General features: G+C 46.9%; 1 protein-coding gene across 6 annotated transcripts in view; it reads right to left on the minus strand.

Moving 5' to 3' along the window:
* Positions 1-17,197, minus strand: part of ATG4C (autophagy related 4C cysteine peptidase) — a 62,129-nt gene that overhangs the window by 33,768 nt on the left and 11,164 nt on the right. For 4 of the 6 annotated variants that reach the window (XM_001364937.4, XM_016429871.2, XM_056814101.1 and 1 more), the window contains exons 2-4: positions 4,174-4,308; positions 3,023-3,106; positions 466-705 (exon numbers count right to left, since the gene is read on the minus strand). In XM_001364937.4, the coding sequence (XP_001364974.1) occupies positions 466-705; positions 3,023-3,106; positions 4,174-4,249 (400 nt within the window). In that variant the 5' untranslated portion in view covers positions 4,250-4,308. Of the gene's footprint in view, positions 1-465; positions 706-3,022; positions 3,107-4,173; positions 4,309-8,419; positions 8,439-9,070; positions 9,322-17,197 lie in introns of those variants that run through there. The other 2 variants (XM_016429870.2, XM_056814102.1) reach the window with 2 other exon arrangements.

Here is a 17,197-nt window from a genome sequence, read left to right on the forward strand (position 1 = left end):
GTCAGAGTTCATCAGAAATATCAAAAAGTAAAAAAACAAAATGCTCAAATAAAAATTTGATGGGGGGGAGGGGCAGCTGGATGGCTCAGTAGATGGAGAGCCAGACCCAGAGACAGGAGGTCCTGGGTTCAAATCTGGCCTCAGACACTTCCTAGCTGCATGACCCTGAGCAAGTCACTTCACCCCCAGTGCCTAATCCTTACCACCCTTCTGCCTTGGAACTGATACACAGTATTAATCCTAAGGCAGAAGATAAGGGTTTTAAAAAAATTGTTAAGAGACAGGCAGTGGGGACACAATATCACAAACTGGACCTAGAACTTGCCAAAGGCTTGATAGTAAATTCCATGTGCAACATCAGGGGGTCAATAAGGAGGAACTAAGCCTCAGGGAATGTTCGGGCCTGGCCAGAATGTCTAGGGAGCCCCCCCAAGAGCAGGAATGACCAAAGGGAGAACACTTTACCTCTACCAAGGAAATGGAGAATGAGTCCTTGAGCCAGTAGCATCTGGCCAGTCCTCAATGTGCAGCCCCATCCGCAGTCAGTGGTCAATGCTGAGCCCTCGATCTGGGGAAACTCTTCTCTGTAGGTCAGCCATATTCTAGAAATGAAATCTCTCCGGAATTCTTCTACGTTCCCATAAATGACGACGTGCTCGTTCTCTCCTGCCCATCCCGATCCGACGGGTGCCGGGTCGTTTTCTTCTGTAAAACAAAAGCATGAGATTCATGCTAGACAAGGCGCCCGCCATGGAGGGGGACGAGCGGGCCCAAGCACGGGCAGCCTCTGGAGCCTCCCAGCGAGGCCGTGACCCGTCCAGCGGGATGAGTTCTCTCCCAGCCCCAGACGGACCCCTGGCAGAGCAGGCTTGTAAAGCAAGCATCTGCAGGAACAACATCTGTCCCACCGACTGCGCGAGGCCATGGGAAGGGTCCAGGGGGACCCGGTAAGCGGAAGCGCCTAGCAAGCTGTCGGCGTTACGCAAACGTAAAGCGCGACGATGACTCTCCCTGTCGGCAGGAACGACTTGGCTCAATTGACTTCACTCTAGATTTCGCCGGCTCTCGGACGACTGGTTGCCCGTTGCTTGGAGGCACTGGAGCCCTCGGTAAACGAAGCACAGTAAGTTTTCAACGGGCCCAATCCATGTCCGGTCACGGCGAGCTTCCCGGGAGGGCCGTCTCGTCCTCGGGCGCGTAGGCGGCCACTCTGAGGGTCCAAAGCCGCTTCGTGGCACGTTATTCCCACTGAGCAGCGTCCTCGCGCAAAGCGGGTTTCGTCTGTGAAAATCTCGTTTGTACACGAACATTTCCAGGGCAGATCTGGCTCCTCCTTCGGGCAACATCTACGGATTTCTGGAGGAGACGTTCAGTCCTTCAAAAGGCAAAAATGGCCTCCTGCATCTTCTCCTTGCAGAGGACAAGAGACTCACTGTCCGGCGTGTCCATGATCCGCTCTAATCGGCCTCCTTCTCGTTTCTGCGAACATCCATCACCAGGTTCTCCTGCCCCTCTCCCTTCATCCCTAGCCACGCTCTTACCCACTGCCCAGCCACCAGGTGCACAGCCTTCCCCAGAAGTAAGGCCAGGAAGGCGTGTGCCAGTCTACTCCCCTAGGGCCCAGGCCTGTAACTCTGCACCCTCAAGGGCCTTTCTTGGTCAGTCTCCGCTCGTGGATGGTCCCTCATCTGGAGCTTTGGTGGCTCCGGCGCCTCCCCACTCGCAGCATTTCTCACTGGAGGGCTCGGCCCAGTCTGCACTTCATCAACACTCTCGCCCCTCCACTCACTTCCACCCCTAGGAATCCCTGGCTCCATTCCAGTCCCTTCAAACGCTGCCCCTCACAGAGGGCCTCTTCCCCATGCCCAGACCCCCACAGCGGCCCTCAGAAATCCCCCTGTCGAAGTGGGCGCTGGCTTAGCTGTCTCCATTCTGCCTCCCCCAGAGGCACGCAGGAGCCTTCAGAGAAAGGGCTGTCGGGCTTTCCCTTGGGGGTCCCGGCGCCTAGCAGAGGGCGGGCACTCGGTGGGCACCTCATAAATCTCAGTTAAAGTCAACAATTCAGAGCCTACTTGATGGAGATCACAGGACCATAAAAGAGAATGGCGAAGGCCCTGCAAAAAGCGGCAAGATTAAGAATGCATATTGCTCAGATAACGACACGCAGTTGGATGAGAGCCCATCTAATTAGTCCATCAATATGTGGATCTTGGATAAGCACTACAGATGGATAATAAACTGAGGCCAGAATGGCGTAGGAAAAGGACACCCGGCTTGACTTCCCCGGGCAGTTTCAAGGACTGCCCGTTCCCTCCACAGCCCTTCTCCTTAGCATCGGCACTCCGCAGGTAACCCTCGATGCGTAGGGATCCCAGGGTCGTGGGAGGATGGGCAGGTGCTGCGGAGAGGCCAGTGGGAGAAGAGACCGCGGGCCTTGGCAACTCAGATCCCCAGTGACTCGGGAGTTTCAGCTGAATGAGGAGATCGGAAGCCAGACTGAAAAAAAGCAAAGCCCGTTGGCTGGAGGTTTGTCTCCCAAGCCATCATCCTCCCCCCAACACCTTCTCCTACTAGAGGAAGGCCTCTCTCCAACACGCTAAGCTGGCTTCCTCTTGGGTGTTCTCTCACCCCGTTAGACTGTAACTCCTTGAGGACAGGCACTATCTCTGTCTCCCCAGGACTTAGCCCGGAGCCTGGCACATGGCTGATACTCAGTAACATTTACTGCTAGTCTCCAGAAAGAGGCCAGGTGCTCTGAAGGAAGCAAAAGAAACCGAAGACCCGGACCCTGCCCCATAGCCTGGCGCTGAGATGGAAGAAAAGAGCAAACATTTGAAGTGGCAGCAGACAAGAGAAGGCAGCAGGTTATGCCCTGAGAATTGTTACTGAGAAGTGTAAATATTGAAGAAAATGGGCCAAAACAAGATCCCCAGGAACAATGAAAATAATTGAAGATGAGCACATATTCACACTGAATTTCTAGGAAACATTTCCAATCTGTTTGCAAATGTGGGACCCTTACCTTCAGACTTGAAATGATAACATTTCCCCAGCAATAACACTGGTGAATTTCTGCTGAAATATGTCTTTGTTTTCAACACCCAGCCTAAAGAAAGAAGGAAAAGAAAAGGCTTCAGCATGAAAATATGGCGAGTTAAAAATGATGAAAGCATTCTGCTCTGCCCAGCTCCACACATTAATTGACAATTATCACTCTATGTGTGAGAGGAGGAAAATATTTGAACACAAATCAAAACAAAGGTCCTTTGTGCCAATTCGTTTTCACTAAAATCAAGTGTTTAAAGAAAGCCACACTACCAACAAAGAGAAAGTGGAAGATAAATAAATGGGCCCTAGAAAGAGCCCAAGAACTCGGGCAAATTCTTGAACAAGCCACATTCCAACGAAGTACTTCAGGGCACAAAGGAACCAAACAGCCAGTCCAAGATAAATGGCCAGCACCAGTCCACTAGGCCAGACACCCACTTCTCTCTGTGCAGCACAGTCTGCCCAGCCCCCAGGGCACCCCCCATTTTGTCCCACAAGACCATCCCCCATGTTAGTTTTCCATTCCCTTCTCTCCCCCAAGCTCCCCTCCCTCGCTGAGGGCCCCCTTCTTACTTTCCTGAGAAAATGGAAGCCAGAGAGCAGGTCCTCCTCTTCCTCACCCACTCGAGCCTCGACCACTTATTTGATGCCTCCTCCACGCCAGGCGCCATCTCTAACATCATCCCCCGAGCCCCTTCTCCTTGCCAGGCCCTCTGCTCCCCACATGCACCTGATCCCTCCCTCCAGGCTCTCCAGCTTGCCTCTAGTGTCTAGGCTGAAGCCTTGTGGATCCCTCTGAAACCTTCGGCAGAACTTACCCTTGGAGGAAAATGCTTTACCCCGGATCTTCTAACAGTCAAACAGTAATCACTAACGCTTACGCGGCACTTTACAGTGTGCACATCACTTTCTTCCCATGCATTACCCCATTTAATTCTCCCAACAACTCTGTGAGGTCGGAGGGGAAAACTGAAGCTGGAAGAGCTTCAGCGTCACACAGCCCATAAATGTCCCCGGAAAGAGTGGAATTCGGTGTCTTTCTGACGGAATCAAGGCCCTTAGCCACTAGCTGATTTGTTTAGCTTTAGGTTTCAATCGTTTCACAATAACGATCATGAAACTTACTGTATTTCATGTTGTTCCATGCTGACATGAATTTAGTTTTCAGCTTGTCAACTTCATCCGATCCTGAGGCCTCCATGTTCAACTAGAGAGAAAGCCATCCCTTGGTTGCACTCTTCTGTGGTGGTGCGTTTCCTCCTGTACAAACACAAGAGATCAGATACTCATAAGCATGTCTCTCAGACGCGCGCACACACGACACATACGTGCAGACACACATATAAGCAGAGTAGGCGACGCCAAATAGCCTCACCATGTTTAAATAGTAAACCCATTGAGGAAAAGAGCCGTCAAAACCTTCACTTTATAGAAACAGAAAGTGATCATATGTTCTATGAATATTTAAGTATGAAAACATTTAATTCCAAATACACAACAATAAAATTATCACATAAAAGCAAACAAAAAATCTCCTCCAATAGCTCTCGACTGTACAACAAACCTGGGTAGAGTATGTAGACATCCTCCACTCTGGGGCTCATGAGCTACCCACAATTTTATTTTATTTTATTTGTATTTAGAGAAGGCTAGTGGAATCTGTATTTAAAAATAGGTTATTTTCAGAATGGAATCATTTACTTATATGAAACAGATTACTGTTTTCATAAGAATTTGAAACTTTTTTTTTAATCAAGGCATTTCTTCACATTCCCCAAACTCTCCATCACTGAAGGAGGCCTAACTGTGAGACATTGCATAGGCTCTGATTTGAAAACAAGACTTCTTGGAGTTTTCAGAGGCAATTCAGAACCAAAGCTAGGAGCGAGGGATATATTCTGAAGGGAAAATAAATTAGATCTGAAAATATTTGCAGTTCTTCATCATAATGCATAGTTAACTTTCTATGGAAAGAATATTTCACAGAACATTAACCTTTCAAGTTATAAAGATCTCCTCAAAAGTATTGATAAAATTATTTTTCTAACAATATACAGATTCTAGTTTATTTATATTTACCTGTTTATATTTATTCTATTCTATTACAACGTTCATTTTAAAACACTGCTTCTTATACTTTTTGTTTTGTCACAAAGCTCCTTCTTTGTGGCCTTAAAACAAGGCATCCATTTTGTAAGAAAACTGTTCATTCTGATGACTTCCAGAATATGAGCAAGGGCAGCCCCTGCCTCTGCTCTCTCCCAAGGCATTTTACTTAGCAATCAAGTAGAAGGGAAAAAGGGGGGGAGGCACAGAAAAACTGATTCCCAGAAATCACCCTGTAAAAATTTGATTGTCCACTTACATCACCTCATATGACCAAGATAATTACATCAATGATTCCTGTTAAGTGAGTATTGGAGAATAACAGCTAATAAGAAGAACGTTTAGAGAGGACTTTTAGGTTTGCAAAATGCTTCAAAAATATCCATTCATTTCACAGTAACTGTGAGGTAAGTGCTATTGCTCCCACTTATGGATGCAGAAACTGAGGCAGCAAAGTTCAACGACTTGCCCAAGCTCACACAGCTAAATAAGGAAGAAGCAGGTTCTTCCTGGTGCTCACCCTCTTCACTATGCCGTGGAAAAGGCGAGGGGGCAGAGCCAGGACCTGTAACTTCCCGGCAGAGGGCACCCCAGGGGAGAAAACTCCTCTACAGACGCGGGTGAGGGGCTCCACGCCATCCCCAGCTGAGAGACTGGCCTGGAGCGCCAGAAGGCAGGAGCTGTCAGGGCAGGCAGCCACCCCCTGGACACCTCGGAGAAAGCCGCATCACGAAAGGCAGCCCGAGGGCTCCGACTGACACGAGCCCAACCAAACTGCACATCATCACTGGGGAACCCCTGGCCCTGGTCACGTGTAAATCACGTGTAAAGATCATGTGTAACTACGTCGTTGGGAACTTGCACGGAAACCGATTTTCCCTTCCAAACGATGGTTAGGTTTCGAGGCTGGCCCGCGGCAGCCTATGGGAGTGACCGGCTCAAGCAGGAGAAATCGGGCCACAACATTGCTCTAATGCCTACGAGCAAATGGCAGGAAAGCTACAAAATACAAGCCGGGAGGGGGCAGCTGGGTAGCTCAGTGGATGGAGAGCCAGGCCTAGAGACGGGAGGTCCTGGGTTCAAATCCGGCCTCAGACACTTCCCAGCTGGGTGACCCTGGGCAAGTCACTTGACCCCCATGGCCTAGCCCTGACCACTCCAAGACGGAAGGTAAGGGTTTAAAAAAAAAAGAAAATACAAGCCGGGGCTCTCGTCTTTGTGAAGAAAAAACAAGTCTGGCGAGAGGAAGATGAAGAGGCAGGTGAAGGCTTCTGGGTACCTTCAAGCACAGTGTAGGAGAGCGCCAGTGCCCTGCCACATCGCATTTCATCTTCTAAATCTCTTCTTGGATAGGAAAATCGCATCCCAGACGTTTACCAGCCACGCTAGTAAAAGGAAGACCATTAACGGCGTGTGTAAGTAAAGGCAAGCCTAAGGCCTGCCTGCAGTACTTCTAGCCTAAAATCAGGGAGGGGAACTTGCAGGAAGGCAGTTCTCCCGCCTGGCCACCAGAGAGCAGCCGCCGCTCGGGGCACTCTGGCTGCTGTCCAGAACAAGGGACGAGGATGGCCATCTCTGGGCAGGTGGGGATTGTGGGAGGCAAGAGATGGAAAGGCTGCCGCAGGCAGCCATTGATCCATCTAACAAGGTCACACCTTGTACATGGATATGGGATTTGGGTCCACTAGAAATTTCTAAATAATCCAAAGTGAGTTTCTAGAATGGCTCTTTGAGCAATACAAAGACCTTTCTCAGAATACTGCTGCCGGCCAAATCCACATTCACCTCCAAAGGAGGAAAACAAGCTTTCACCCCCCAAAATTTTCAATTTGTTTTTATTAATGTCTTCTTTTTGTGTCACCATAATTTCTCCCAGTATCCCTCTCTCTCCCCCTCCCAGAGAGCCGCTCCATTTAACAAACAGCATGTTCTAAAGACAACAAAGAGCAGAAAAAAATCCGTGTGACTGATTCATTGAAAAAGTCTGAAAACATGTATGATGTACAACTGTGGGCCTTACAGCCCTCCAAGGGCCCTGTCTGATCTCCACCCTTCCGGGGAAATGGGAAGAAGGGGCACGATCCCCCGACACTTGATGCCTGCCTGACCTCCAGCCTCCGAAGGGAGAGGGGGAGAGGACAGCCACCCCACCCTCATCTCCCCAGGGCTTCTGCCGGATCTCCAGCCTCTTGCAGGGGTGGGAAGCAAGGGGGCGCGTTAGCGCCTCTTGGGGCAGAGGGAGCTCCATTTCATCATGGCGGCACCCAGGGCAGAGGGGTGGACAGAGGGTCCCTTTCGTCAAGCTTCCAGCCTGGACTTCTGCCTCAGGGAAGGAGAATATCACCCCTCCTTCTGCTCCAAATATCACCACTCCTTCTTCCTTCATTCGGACTGCCCATGGCTCTGAATGCACCCTTGGGTCCTTCTCCCTAAATGTTTCACTTGGCCGATACCCACTGATAAATGCAGCCTCTAAATGTTCAGGAACTCTGAAATGACTCCCCACCACTGGGGGCAGCTGGATGACTCAGTGGATGGAGAGCCAGGCCTAGAGACGAGAGGTCCTGGGTTCCAGTCTGGCCTCAGGCACTCCCTAGCTGTGGAGCCCTTACTGCTCTTCGGCCTTAGAACCAATACAGTCTTGATTCTAAGGTGGAAGGGGAGGGTCTTTTTTTAAAAAGACTCCCTGCCATAAACTATGGGAGTGGAAACACCGAGGAAAAGCAACTGCCTGAATACAGAGGTTGAGGGGACATGACAGAGGACAGACTCTAAATGAACACTCTAGTGCAAATACTATCAACAAAGCAATGGGTTCAAATCAAGAAAACATCTAATGCCCAGTGGACTTACGCGTTGGCTATGGGGGGTGGGGGGGAGGAAAAGAAAATGATCTTTAACGAATAATGCTTGGAAATGATCAAATAAAATATATTTAAAAAAAAAAAAACAAAAAAAAAGACTCCCTGCCAATGGGCTTTCCGTATTCCCTCAATATCACAAAGCCTGTGCTTGGTCCTTACTGTGACTCCCCGTCCTTCACCCTCCGCTCTCTCCCGGGTCATCAGTCCTGCACTAGCTGCCCATCATAACCTCTTGGCGAGCCAGTTCCCACACGTGCCCATCCCCCTAGTGTCAGAGATGCCCTGCCAAGCCTCAGCCTTGGGTCAGGCACTCCCACCCTCCCTGCCTTCCCTCCCACACACACTAGAAAGGCACAGCACCATCCTGCCAGGGCCATAAGCTCCCCCCGGCCCTCACTCACCGCTGCCGGGCAATCCCTCTCACTCCTTCAACAGCTCTCTTCCAAACCACCCAGGGCTCTCCCTCGTGCCTCCCATTTTGCTGATGAGCTCCTTCTTCTCTCATCCCCCCTTCTGCCCCATGGCCCCTTTCACTCTCATCTCACGTGAAGGCCTTTCTCTTGGCCTGTACGAGAGGCCGGATCTCATCCCAGCCCCCCCAGAAGCTTGCCCCCCTGTCCCTCCCACCCTACCCCTTCTCCTCCGTCTCTCCTCTGCTCCTGGCTCCTTCCCTGCTGCCTCCATATCCCCCCTTCCTCCAAAGACCCTCAACTTCTCTTTCCATCCTCACTATCTGGCATCTCTCTTCTGGCTTTATGGCTAACTTCCCCCACAGATGCCGCCGTCTCGTCTCCCTCTCAGCTGACCCACTGAAAGTCTCGATTTCCTCCCCATCTCAGTGGTTTTCCTAAAGCGATTGTGTCTGGTTGTGTCGCGCCCACACTCAGGTATTGAGCGGCTCCCAAGACCAAATGTTAAAGGTGTCTGCCCGGTGCTCAGAGCGCTTCGCCACGTAGCCCCCCACCACCTTTCCCATCTCCGGCGCTCCACGCTGATCCAATACCATCGGCCTCCTCGCTGTGACTCCGTCTCCTGCCGTCCTCCCCCCTCACCTCCATTTCTGGCTTCCTTCAAGGTCCAGCTGCCATCATCCATCTTCTGGGGGAAGCCTTTCCCAGACCCTCTTAGTTCCAGAGCCTTCCCTGGGTACATCGTTTCCTTTTGCCCTGCGTCCGGCTCCCCGGGCCCAAAGGGGACGGTCCTCTGCCCTCCTGGCCCCAGGGCTCAGCACAGGGCTGGATAAAGGTCACTGACTTTCCACCTCTGTGAAGGAGGGGGTGTCGCTTCCCCTTCTTTGGAGGCGCTCTGGATGGCTCCGGGCTATGGCTCCGGGCTCTGGCTCTGCTGTTGTCTTGGCTCTTCGGGCTTCCCTCTCTATAGGGCAGAGAGATCTCTCCGAGCCTCTCGGTATCCATCCCATCTATCATGTCTTACACAGTGGTAACATCCTATGACATGAATAGGCCACAGCTCCACTCAATGGCCATCGGCCTTGACTCCGAGTCTGTGCCCTCCCCTAAGTGTACATGTGCTGGGGATGCTCTTTCCGTGGTCTTTTGGGAGGGTGAGCCTGAAGTCAAAGGGCCTGAATTCGAGGGTGAGGTGCACAATTCAAACCTCCTTTCCAAAGGGGCTCCACCATGTGCTCATGCCTGTCTGCCCGCAGTCCCCCCAAACGGACTTCCTCTCTTTCATCATCTTTGCCAGCGTTCAGGATGTGAAGTGAAACCTCAGCAGTTTGTGATCCGCAGTTCTCTGATTGCCGGGGACTTGGAGCGGGCTTTCATAGGGTTGTAACAGTTAGCAATTCTGCCTCTGAGAACTAACTGTTCCTATTTTCTAGCCATTTATCTACTGGCAAATGACCAAAGCACCAACAGACACGTGCCCAAAGGAGGGGAAGAAACCGTTCTCAAAAAAGACCTGCTAACTGCGCTCGCTACACGTGTTGTTGCCCATCTTTCATTCCTGAGAGGACCCGCCACATCATGGGGGGCACCTCGTTGGGGTTAGCCCGTCTGCACAGATGATTTTACCCGGTGCAGCCCTTACACCCTCTGGCTCCAGAGCCAGAGGGGAGAACTGGGTGAAAGCGGGGCACCAAAGGCAGATGAGCCATCCTGAAAAGGGCTCCGAAAGGCCCCCTGTCAGAGGGTCTAGTGTTCCTTGAATGCCACAGACACCCCCACAGACACACACACACCAAATAAGAAATATATAGATACATGCATACACGTCTAGACATGCTATAGACATACGGCTACATATACACACATGGATACCTATATCCGAATACCCATATATGTGTCTATAAGTATACAGACATATCTGTATTTGTGGGTTGTTTATCTATCTTGGATACTAACCCCTTATTGGAAAAATCTGATACAAGGATTTTTTCCCCCAAAAGTCATTAATCTGGTTGGTGCAGAAGCATTTCAGTTTCGTGTAATCAAAGCTGTCTATTTCTTTTCAGTGATTCCCCCTAACCTTTGATGAAGACCCCACTGCTTCTCTTCCCATTTTGTTCCTGTGGAATCTTTAAAATGAAGGTCACATATCCATTTAGAATGCATCGTGAAATGTGACGGTAGGTGTTGATCTAAACCCAATTTCTCAGACTGCTTTACAGTTTTCCCAACAGTTTTAATCAAATAGGGAGTTCTGTCTTCACCTAAGTAATTTATTTTGTGCTTCATTGAACATGAGGCTATTAAGTTCCACTGTGTCTGATTCTTCCTAGTCTAGTCTGTTCCATTGATCTACTTCTGTTTTTTAATCAATACCGGATGGTTTTGATGACTTTTGCTTTATAATATAGTGTAAGGACTGAAAGTGCTGTTCCCCATTAGTCTTTACTTTTTTCCATGATTTCCTTTGGTATTTTAGATCCTTTATTTTCCCAAAGGAATTTGCTATTATTTTGTCAAATTCTGTAAAGTATCCCTTCGATAATTTGACAGAATATTAAAAATATAAATTAACTCTGGTAGCATTATCATTTTTATTATATTGGCACGACCAAGTCATGAGCACTGAATAGTCCTCCAGTTATCCATTCTTTTTTTAAAGCATTTAATAATTGAATCTATAAAAGCATTTTCTGTAATTTGCTGAACTGATCCTCAGACATTTTATATAATTTACAGTTATCTGGAATGAGATTTCCATATTATTTCCTCTTGGATTTTGTTATACTGAAATATTGATTTTTTTTTAAACCCTTACCTTCTGTCTTAGAATCAATACTGGGTATTGGCTCTAAGGCAGAAGAGTGGTCAGGGACAGGCAATGGGGGGTCAAGTGACTTGCCCAGGGTCACACAGCTAGGAAGTGTCTGAGGCCATATTTGAACCCAGGACTCCCCATCTCTAGGCTGACTCTCAATCCATTGAGCCACCCAACTGCCCCTAATGCTGTTGATTTTTGAGGGCATATTCTGTAGTCTGCAACTTTGGTCAAACTATTGTCTCAATAAGTATCTTTGCTGATTCTGAAGGATTTTCTAAGTTAATCATCATAGAGTCAGCAAATAGAAAGTTTTCTCTCCTCTTGACCTGACTGTGTACCTTTAATTTCATTTTCTTGTCTTACCGCTTTTGCTAGAATTTCCAGAACTATCTTAGATGGAGAAAGCAGGCACCCTAGCTTCATTTCTAGATGGAATCTCTATGGAAAAGGTTCCAAGTGTCCTTGTTACATAGGATGCACGGATGCATACTTTTGGTTCTGAATACTTTCTATGATTTTTTTTAAGGTCTCTCTATGCCTACTCTCTGTTGGGCTTTTATCCCAAAAGAATGTTATATTTTGTTAAAGACTTGCCAATCCATTGGGACAGGACATTTGTTTTCCCAAATGGGCAGTCCTTTATAGTTAGTTCTATTTCCTTTTCTGAGGTTGGATTACTTTAAGACCTCCACCTGAGTCTACTGTTAGTGTAAATGTTTTATCTTTTTTAAGGTATTCTCATTTTTTCGGCTCTGTTCTTGGTTTTCTTGTATAACTGCAGTCATATAATTGTGCAGAAGAGGTTCTGATCATTTTCTTTAGTTCTCATTATTAAATCATCTTATTTGCCATTTTATTGATCTTATTTATTGCCCTCTTTTTAAAAAATCAGATTGGCAAGATGTATCTAGGTGACTCAGTGGATAGAGTCAGGCCTGGAGACAGGAAGTCCTAGGTTCAAATATGGCCTCAGACATTTCCTAGCTGAGTGATCCTAGACAAGTCACAACCTCAATTGCTTAGCCCTATTCTGCTTAGGAGTCAATACTCGGTATCAATTCTAAGACAGAAGGTAAGAGTTTAAAAAATCAGATAGGCTAAATTAGATTTATCAGGCTTTTCAAAGAATCAGCTTTTAGTTTTACTTTTTTCTATAGTTTTGGAGGTTACCAATTTATTTCTCCTAGAATTTTAAACATTTCCTCTTTGGTGCTTATTTTAGGTCTGTTAGTTTTCTAATTTTTAAAATGTCTCAGATTCATTAATCCTCTCTATTTTGCTAATATGTTTATAGATATGCTTTTTCCTGTGAGAACTGTTTTAGCTGCAACCCCAAAATTGTGTGTTGTTTGAGCATTATCATTTTAACATATTGTTTCTATGATTTTTTGGATTCTTTTTTTTTTATTATTTTAAACACTTATCTTCTGTCATAGCAGGAAGGGCTAGGAAATTGAGGTTATGTTACTTGCCCAAGGTCATACAGCTAGAAAGTAACTGAGGTCAAATCTGAATCCAGGACTTATCTCCACACCTGGTTCTCTATTCACTAATCCACCTAGCTGCCCCTTAAAGAAAGATTCAAAAGTGCTTTTTAAAAACTACTTTAAGGCAAGCCTTTTCCCATTGCTCTCTTCCCTTCACCCTCAAGTCCACTTCACTTTTGTATTTGTTATCCCTTTCTCTAGTTTTGTAGTTTTACTTACCTTATTGGCTCATTTTTTTAAATCTAATTATTTAATCCCTCCCCCTTTTTTCCTCTCCTAGGCTAAGTAGTCAAGTAAAATGTTCCTTCCTCTTCTCCCCCACAAATTGTCTTGTTCATTAGGCTTTCCTTTTCTTAATTTCATTTTATACATATTTTTCTTAAAAAAAAATTTCTTGCCCTTCCATCAGCTTCATTCTCTTTATTCTCTTTTCTTTCTATTCTAGACTTATTCGTTGATTCACTGACTTATGATCATTACACTTCTTTCTTTAATCTCAGCATTCCACATAGAATTAAAGCTTCTAACTAACTTCCAAGACACTATCTGATAGATCTTGCCCCCTGGGGTCCTCTTTTTGTTATGCTTTACTCTTCAAAACACCAATTTCTGTAAGGGATAGAAAGGATATTGACCCATAACTGGAATTTTCCTCCATCCCATAATTATGTCATTTGTTCTCAATCTCTGTCTTCCCCATCATCATTTTTTTGTTCCTTTCTTTGCCAAGAAATCTCCTTTCTATGTCTGTGTCCTCCCACTCATCTAGATGTCACTGGCCCCTGAGCCCAGATTCTCCTTCTCCCGAGACAGTCTCAGTAAGCACCAAACCCTTGAGGGCTGGATCCAAGGTTGCGGAATCCATTTCCCTTTATAGAATATTCCCTTTATAGAATATGCCTCTTCCCCTGGGAGTAGTCATCAGTGGGATTCCCCTCCCACCAGAGAGTCCATTTCCCCTTTTCTTTCCTCCAGTCTCAATCCTCCTTTGGCTCACTTCTTCCCACAGGACAGGAGTTATTCCCTGCAATGCTAAATTCAGAATATCATATCCTCCTCTCTCCCCTTCCTCATCTCTCCTCTCATGCACTTTTGCAAACCACTGGTTCACCAGGAGACAAGGGAACGTTCATTACGGTTTGGGCCAATTTCTACCCCATCACTTTTATCTGGCTTTCACCTTCCACCCTTGTTTGTTGTCCTGGGAGTCCTTCATCAGCCACCTCACCTCCTGCCTTTCTAATCTTACTCATCATCTGGCCTCCAGGAGGTTACATGAACAAGACATTCTGTATCTCTGGCTGTCCTCCCTGCCTGAAATGTTTTTCCACCTCTACGCCAACTATTGACCTCCCTGTTAAGACCCAATTAAAAACCTGCCTTCCACAGGAAGCCTTCCCTAACCCCTCTAAGTCCAGGGCTTTCCTTCTTTAAATCATTTCCTATTTGTCCACCTATAGCTTGCTTTTTAGATATTTCTTTGCTGCTTGTTTCCTCCACTGGCCTGGAAGCTCCTGGAGGTCAGGGACTATTTTTTGTCCCTTTTTGTATGTCCAGAGCATAGCACAGAGCAGGCCCTCAATAAATGTTCATCAAACTGAACTGTTTGCCTTTCTTGAGTTTCTGTGGTTTGGGGTGTTTGAAAGGCAAATAATTTTCTTAGTTTTTGTTTTCTTCTAGGAACACTTCAAATAGCTCTTTTTACTGAATGTTCATCTTTGTTTATTAATGGTTAGGCTTGGGTTTGCGGAGATGGCTCCTTGGAGCTACTCTTCAGGTCCTTGGATCTTCAGAACACACTATTCCAACACCTCCCCTGGTTTCTGGGGCACAGAGTCCGTTCCTTTATATTCAAAGGTCTTTCTCCCCATCACTGGCAGGAGTTGTTGTTTATCAGCAGAACTGCTCAATTGAACCACTCTGCGTCTTGGGAGTTTGCAGCAAAGGGTATTTTTTGTTGTGGAGGCAACATGTAGATTCTTCAGATGGGCACTTTTTCTGGGCTCAGAAGTTCTGGGCAATTTTCTTGTCATTTCTGCATTCTGATGCTCAGGTTGTTTGAGCCGATATTCTTCTGGGGGACCTGCAAGTCCTTCAGTATCTCCACGGATCCTGCCTTTGAGAGGAATATGTTTGCTTGCCTAGAGATCGAGTTTTATCTTTTTTTTAAACCTTCCATCTTGGAATTGTAAGAGTTATTGAATATCCAATACTTAAAAGTATTCTATTTATAAAGTTTATTACACAGAACCAATACTAAGTATTGGTTCCAAGGCAGAAGAATAGTAAGGACTAGGCAACTGTGTGACTTGCTCAGGGTCAGACTGCTAGGAAATATCTGAAGCTATATGTGAACCCAGCACCTGCCGTCTTTTGGCCTGGTGCTCTATCCACTGAGCCACCTAGCTGCCCCAAGCTCGTTTTATCTTAACATTATTGTTTTTTGCTCCTCTTCGAGAGACTTCACTTCTATGTATCTGCACTCCCAATTAATAATTCTCTTTTGTTTCTTTAGTGAGACTTGCCATTGTGGATTTGTTATTCTAGGCTGCCAATTATTTCTGTTGTGCAGGCCATAAATCCTACTTTTCCAATTCTTATTTCTCTTCTAAATCATCCAGGAGCATCCTGATGTGGTTCTTTGCTCTCCTGGAAGGCCATGGGGTCCTCTGCTGTATTTACTAATAGATGGTGGGGCTCCTGGAGGCCCTGTTCCCTTCTGTCAGTAGCATTTTCCCTGATGGTTTCTCTACTTTGCTCACAGTCTCTGAAGGGATTTTCTTTCTGCTGAAATCTTTGTAAGCTCCTTGAGGTCAGGGACTGTCTTTTGCCTCTTTCTTATAACCCCAGCATTTAGCCCTGTTGGAAGGGAGGGGAGAGCAAGGAGAAGGTGGAGTTCTGTTGCGAACCCTCTTGTGTATCCCTCATGAACTGGGGAAAGGAGGGGAGAGGGAATAGATAAGGGGCTGCAGAGTAAGTCAGGGCTTAGAGATTCATCTTCCCTGCTGTTAGTTCACTGGTCTTTACCTCATTAGGGTTCCTGATGTCCTAGGCCAGCAAGGTAGCTGGAATTGCTATCTTTCTTAGGCATAATTCCTATTTTAGAGGTCCTCCATTATTAGAAATGTGACTGGCCATCAATCTCAAACAAATCACTTTAGCTATTTTGTGTCCATTAATTTGGCTAAGCAAAGTCAGAGACCCACAAGGGTTTACCCCGCAAACTTTCTGTAAACCTGTACTAGCTCCATCTTAAAGCCAAACTAAGGAAGCCCTGCAGCTCTTCTGATAAAGGACAATTCGGTAGTAACCAGTCCTCCTATAACAGGATTCTAACCCCAACTCGCTCTAAGGAGACGAGGCGGAACTTCCCACTTTATTTCTCTAGCAGAAATGAACTCTTCCTAAAATCCGAAGGCTGGGAGTCAATGACTTGGAACTTGAAAGGTGTCCCCTCACGTGGGTATATCATTAAGTCAACAAAAACCAGAAAATTACAATCATTTCCAAAGGGCTATGTCCCAGAATCTAAGTACCCAAAATTATAATAATGCTATACAAATTGTTACTCAAAAACTGTTATTAAGAAAATATTTTACTACAAGATGGCATTGCAAAATCCCTAAACAAGCTGTAGGAAAAGAAAAATTGCTGAGACAAAGGAGTTCCTTTCCTCTTTTAAAGGACAAAAAATTATATTCTCATAACATTTAAGGAAATCCAGTGCCTTGGTTCAGTCATGTGAAAAGCGCAAGTTCCTCAACATTGTTTTCCAGTCACCCCCTGGCCAAACAAAGTGCTCTGGAATCCCCCTTTGAGCATCCCCCGGTTTTGTTTCTTCTGAGGACTGATGTGGTAGAATTGGGAAGGAGTACACACAGCCTCAAGCTGAAGTGAGCCAAGTCCCTCCAGGCAGCCAGCTCTGCGCTTCACATCCGCTGAGCCTGAGCCGGGGCCAAAGAAACACAACAATGGCATCCCTGCAAAATGGCAGAAGCAAGCTGAGCCCACGGAACTGCTTTCCAAAAATCTCCCCCATCCTGAGCTGGATCTTCTGCCAGAGTAAAGGAATGGCCGTCACTTACGCATGCTGTCACCGTCTCCCTGAGCACCGCAGGTATCAGGTGTGACATCACAGACAGACCCAACTGATCGGAGAATGCCAATGCTCGAGTGCCTTCTGGGCACTGCAGGCACAGAAGATCCTACGAAGCCCCCTAAGAGGGCCCAACCTTCCTGGGGAGGCCCAGGGCTGGGGTCCCTTGGTGGTCCCTGGTACACCCTGTGTCCTCCCTGTGGAACCCCAATAAAAAGCCTCTCAGAGACACTGTTATACCGCCTAAAGGACTTCTTAGGACGCACTCCTGGGCCCAGAACTCTTCTGTTTGGGCAGCACTTATGCCGGCAAGAGAAGATCCCAGGCTGCAAAGACCTCCCTGGCCAGAAGGGCCCATCCGCCTT

This window comes from Monodelphis domestica, chromosome 2 (assembly GCF_027887165.1).
Source record: "Monodelphis domestica isolate mMonDom1 chromosome 2, mMonDom1.pri, whole genome shotgun sequence".
Lineage (NCBI taxonomy): Eukaryota > Metazoa > Chordata > Mammalia > Didelphimorphia > Didelphidae > Monodelphis > Monodelphis domestica.